This window comes from Lolium perenne, chromosome 3, assembly GCF_019359855.2.
Source record: "Lolium perenne isolate Kyuss_39 chromosome 3, Kyuss_2.0, whole genome shotgun sequence".
Classification (NCBI taxonomy): domain Eukaryota; kingdom Viridiplantae; phylum Streptophyta; class Magnoliopsida; order Poales; family Poaceae; genus Lolium; species Lolium perenne.
Window position 1 is genome coordinate 297,659,771 of NC_067246.2, and position 5,463 is coordinate 297,665,233.

Genomic DNA, 5,463 nt, shown 5'->3' on the forward strand with positions numbered 1-5,463 from the left:
CCGCCAGTGCGAGTGACGATGCTTGGTCATTGGCAGAAACACTACTTCGGCACGGTTTTGTACTACCTTCGTCACAGTTCATAGGACTTACACATATCTCTAGATTCTAAATTTAGCCAACATAATATTAATTGTAGAACACAAAAATTATATCGTTAGAAAGTAGAACATCTGTACTTTATAATGATATATATTTTGTAATATATATCTTCTATTATTACTGTTAAATTTATTATTACTGTTAAATTTACGATCTAGAGATACATACAAGCTCTATGAACCGAGATGGAGGGAGTAGTTCAAGATCTCAAACCATGTTGTGCCGGAGGCATCAAATCCGTGTCTCCGTCGGCCTCAGCGCCACGATCAATTTGATGGAACGGCGCTGGCTGGCAGCGATTTGATTGATGGACCAAGGCGGCAGTCCGAACACAAACATGTGTTTACTTTTTTAGGGAGAAAAGGATACAGTAAGTAGAATTATATTTTTGATCCAGGGTGCATATGCTTTTGCCACTGTTTTTTTCTTATGTAGAAAAAAGTTCCAAAAAAGGTTTGCAGGCGTACATTTCGACATTTTATGAGCACATGCCAAGTTTCATGGGAAACCGACGTTTTCTGATTCCTGTGTAAAAAAGATAAAAAAGAATGACATAAAATATATTGTTGTTTGGTGAAACGACTTTGTGAGTACATAGAATGTCGAGATGAAGGTTGTCATAAGTTTTTTGAAATTTGAAAATGCGTTTAAAACTAATTTTATAAACCATATCCTCTAGCCTGCAATTAGAGTTTTCTTAGAACTATGTCACTACCCTTAGTATCTCCGCAAATCATGTAGGCTCGAGCCCTTGAACTAGAGCTATTTTAAAGAAAATTAGGTATAATTTTGGACATGCTTGTTTCGTTAAGTAATGGATCTTGGTGGCTTTGCCACCCTGATAGTCATCTAAATATGTGCTTATTGAGTGCTTATATGCATTCCACTCTTTCATGTGGCCTTTCATTTTTAAAAGTGCCAATATCATATTTACAAGTTTTATAAATAATGAACTTCTAAAAGAGTGCAAAATCTCAATGTAAGAAATTTATAGTCTGGGCTATGCAAAAAATAACAATATATGACAAATTTGGAGATTTAAATATATTGATTTTTATTTCAGATTTTTTATTAGATCCAAAAAATTATTAGTTTTTTAAAACTTAATTTTGAAAATAAACGGATGAGCTCGTCCTCCCTTGTATGCATTCCAAATTGGTTGGGCTTGTTAGGGCCCAAAATGGACATGCACCTGACTGGGCTGGCACACTGATTCAGGCCTACAAATTCCGTCTTCTTCCCTACAAAATCATATTCCCCTCTCCCCCAGCACAACCAAACTCCTCCTCTTGCTTCTCCATCGCCGAGAAAAAAAAAAGTCCATTCCCATTCCCCTCCCTCCCCGGCAAACCCCAAATCCCCCACCTTCAATCCAAGTGTCAATGGATGATACGCCGGACCATACGCCTCTTCTTCCCCCGGAGGGTTCGGCGGAACCCTCTCTTTCTCTGCCCCCGTCGCCGCGCCCAGGGCCCGTCGTCCATGACGCCAAGAACACCCAAGAACTAGGCGTATCGGTGCTGCCTGTGGCCCGCGACTCCAAGAAGGAGCCGGAAGCAACCGAGAAGACGGAGAGGGTGTCGCCTGCGGGCAAGAAGGAGGAGCGGAAGTCCTGGTTCCCCCGCTGGACGCTCGCCTCCCTCGTCGGCGAGAGAAGTTCCGCGGAGGCCGGAGCGGGAGATGGCTCGTCGAGCGGCGGGAAGGGTCTGTCGGGAGCGGGACCTGGCTCGTCAAGCGGCGCCATGGCTGCGCGCAACAAGGAGCACGTGCTCATCGACATCGACACCCCATCTTCATCCAATTCCCCTGCTTGGCCGGTGCCCGGCGGGGTGCGAGCGGGGGAGAACACAAGGGTCCTTCTCGAGAGGAAGACCCGCGACAGGATCGACTTACTGATCGACCGCTCCCAAGTCTTCCAAGATTTCTGTAGCGGCCACAGCCTCCTCGCCGACCCTTCGGCGAACCTGACCGCAGCGCTGCGGGAGTTCGCCGTCCCTGAGACCGCGGGAGCGGCGGCCTGCCTTCAATTGGCAGCTGCGGCATTGTACAAGACTGCAATCGGCGGCAAGATAGAGGAGCAACCTGGAGCCATTGCCAAGAATCTTGCCTCCGAAGCAGCTATATTGGTGGCAGCCAGCGGCGGGCTGGGACCCAACCTTTCGAGCGACCTAGACGCATCTGCCTCGAGCTCGTCCACCTGCAGCAGAAGCCCTGAAGTCTTGTTCTACATCGCCATGTCAGGTTCACTAGGACTTCTCCCGTACCTGAATACCATTATTCCGAAGGACCTGCAGGGTCTGGTTGCGTTTCTGTTCGGGACAGTGTTTTCAGCAGCCACGGTGGGAGCGTTGCTCCTTGCTCGGGGCAAGGACAACGCTGATTTGGAGGTTGCCACCATTGTGGGGGCTGTTAGTTTCACGGCCTTTTGTCTGTTGGTAATTGTGTTCGTGTCTTTTGCTCTAGCTGGAGGGTACATCCTGCTGATTTTTGTGTTGGCAGCAGTAGTAGTTTCAGTGCATATCTGGGCTTGGGTTAGGAGGTGATTGGATCACCCACGAGTTGAGTTCAACTTTTTTGTATTCAAGAGGAAAAGTTTCAAGATTTTATTGAATATTAGATGCAGATACTGAGATCATGCAGCACTGTCTTAACATGGCAAGACTGGCTAGAGTGGCTTGGGCTACTACAGTGTACAAGAGAAGAGTCAGTTGGATCAGTAAAATTTCTTTATTACTCTGCTCCGTTAATCATGTGCTATCTTTATCTCGATAAGGAATCATGTGCTGCCTGGTTGAGGTCCCTGGCTATTTTATGGATTGCATGAGACAGGTAATGAAACTCCTTGTAGAAAGCAGCTAGTTGTGGCCTAATGGGCCATTAAGCAGGAGGGGACTCAATGAAGATGCTTAGCCCTGCCGGCGACATCCTAGGTTGGTTGTGGAGGTTTTTCGAAGCCATATGGCACGCTGCATGAATGTATATGCCTAGCCCTGCCAGCGAGGTCGTAGGTTGGCCGTGGAGGAAAATTGCAGTCCTTATCTGTGGAGGTTGTTGATGCATCGCAGAGGCTGTTGATTCATTGTTATGGGGGTTGCAGTCGTTCAAGACGTCATCTGTCATGTAAGATTTTGTGTCCAGCGTGACTTCGAGTTGCACTGTTAACCTGAATTGGAATCCAGTTCAATGAGGCATTCTGATCTTTGCATAGCATCTAGGAGGTAGAGAAGATTAAGTAAGGGTTGAATCGAGATGTTGGCTTGTTAAAATCTGGATAATGAGTTGAGAGATTGAACCTCTGTTTTCTTGAAGTCCATCAGTTCGAAGAGAGAAAAAGGAAGAAAACAACACATCTTTTGCTAAAGAGCGGCAAAACAGTATATGCTTATCACTTTCAAGTAGCTCTCATCAGTGACTTTAGAAATAGCTCCAGCTCTTAGTCCGGTCATTACGGCATGCTGAAATAGTCTCCACACCAAGGTGTGGACTCATAGGGCTAACTGTTTTTCTTTCCATATGGAAGCCATTAGTGTCTTTTCCTGACCTGTTAGAGAATGGTTACTCTGCTGCAAAGACAAAGCAGAGGTATACGTACTTTTAGAAGTGCATTGACCCGCCCAACAGTCTTGTAGATCCTCTTGAAGGATGGGCATCTGCAAAATACAGTAACATAAGTAGCATTGGATCACAAATTGAGATATTGTCTTGCAGAGTCTCATTCTTTTTGATCCTTAACCAATAGATCTTCAATAGTAGCAGCGTAAGTAGTATTGTGTTGCACAATTAGGTGGTCATGTAGAAATTTCCATATTGCAAACCAAGTGTTGCTCCAGATGGACGTATGAGTGAAAATATCTGTAGTAGAAAAAGCATTATAAAATGTTGGACATGCAGTAGAAGAAAAGATTAACTTTATTAGAGTGAGCCTACCAGCATTAGCTAAACCGTTAGCCATATAGCCAGTTAATTTGGCTCACAATTTGTCCCAGATAAAGTCATAGGAAGCCGGTTAACCTTATAGCAAGTTAATTTGGCTCACAATTTGTCTAAGATAAAGTCATAGAAACCAGTTCATGTTTATCAGGCAAATTAAGGGGGTGGCCAAGATGAGTAGTGTTTTTCGTTACCTGCTTATATTTTTAAGGAAGATCATGCACTTAGTGCATTTATCTGTACCACATCCGTCCACATGCTCTCTGATTAATTGCAGCGGTGTTCAAATGGTATGTGAAGTTGTGCAGAAACATTAGTTTCTGCTCATCTGTGCTTGTGTACTTGATCCATTACAAGTTATGAAACTACTCAAATGCTTTGCGCTGAGTTATTGAACCTCTTCATTACTACCTCAGGGATGATTTTCTGTATAACAAATAGTTACAAGAGATTCTCATTACTTGTTATTCCAGGGAGCTCCTCATGATCCTTTTGTTGATGTCAAAGGGAAGCTGAGGGATCACTGGCAAAATACCCTCCCTGATAACTTGAATTCTGGATTGATAGATGAGGCAAAGCTTTCTCCAAAAACTTTTGCCTCATCTATCAATAATTTGGGCACTCTCTTCTTAAACTGGATTCTGGGTTTTCGCCCGGTTTTCTCCTAAAAACTGGGCACTCTTTTCTTAATTAATAGATAAGGCAAAGCTTTTGCCTCCGTTTCAAAAAAAAATGGATTGGGGCTTTTCTCACTTTCTGAGTACTCTTTATTGATTGTCTTTCAGTTAGTGCCTTGTTTCACAAATGACTCAACTTGGTAGAACATTAAAGCAGCTGAGTTTAGCATTGGTCCCTTGTAAAAGCACTTGCTTTCACTAGCTTTTGTATATTAATTACTTCCTCCATTCTGAATTATAAGATTTTCTAGTTTTTTTTTTTCTGAATCGTATGAATCTAGAGTCCTAGACACATTTCAGTGTGTATGCTCACTCATTTCAGTTTGTATGTGTAGTCCATATTGAAATATCCAAAACATCTTATAATTTGAAACAGAGGGAATACTCAATAGTACTGTTTTTGAGGTTTAACAGGGTACCAAGCATTGAATTGGTGATATCTGTATTGGTATTACTTACTAGCAGTTAGTACTACTGGTTGCATCAGTCGGTATGAAGTGCATTTTTCACATGATTTTTGTCCTGAATTTGCAGATTATTTTAAGTACCAGATGCCCTTCTTGTTAAATTTGCATGCTGATATGTTCTGCTCAAATACATATCCTACTTTCCTTTTTCATATATGACTAATGTTTGCTGGTTATATTTTATACATGTCTTTTGTATGTTGTCAATCGAATTAGTTATAGTTGTATATGAGTTGGTCTCGTCAAGTCAGGTTCTTATTGTTGCAGTTATTTTTGGCTCAGAGAAAGA

The 5,463-nt window shown here is 42.9% G+C and overlaps 1 protein-coding gene across 1 annotated transcript; it reads left to right on the top strand.

The window, feature by feature from the left end:
* The first annotated feature begins 1,379 nt into the window (after positions 1-1,379).
* LOC127345056 (uncharacterized) lies at positions 1,380-3,392 on the top strand. Its single transcript, XM_051371462.2, has one exon. The coding sequence runs from the start codon at positions 1,483-1,485 to the stop codon at positions 2,641-2,643; it is 1,161 nt and encodes a 386-aa protein (XP_051227422.1). The 5' UTR covers positions 1,380-1,482; the 3' UTR covers positions 2,644-3,392.
* The last annotated feature ends 2,071 nt before the right edge of the window (positions 3,393-5,463 follow it).

Coding starts and splice junctions, on each gene's coding strand:
- LOC127345056 (XM_051371462.2), top strand. CDS start 1,483: ATGGATGATACGCCGGACCATACGCCTCTTCTTCCCCCGGAGGGTTCG.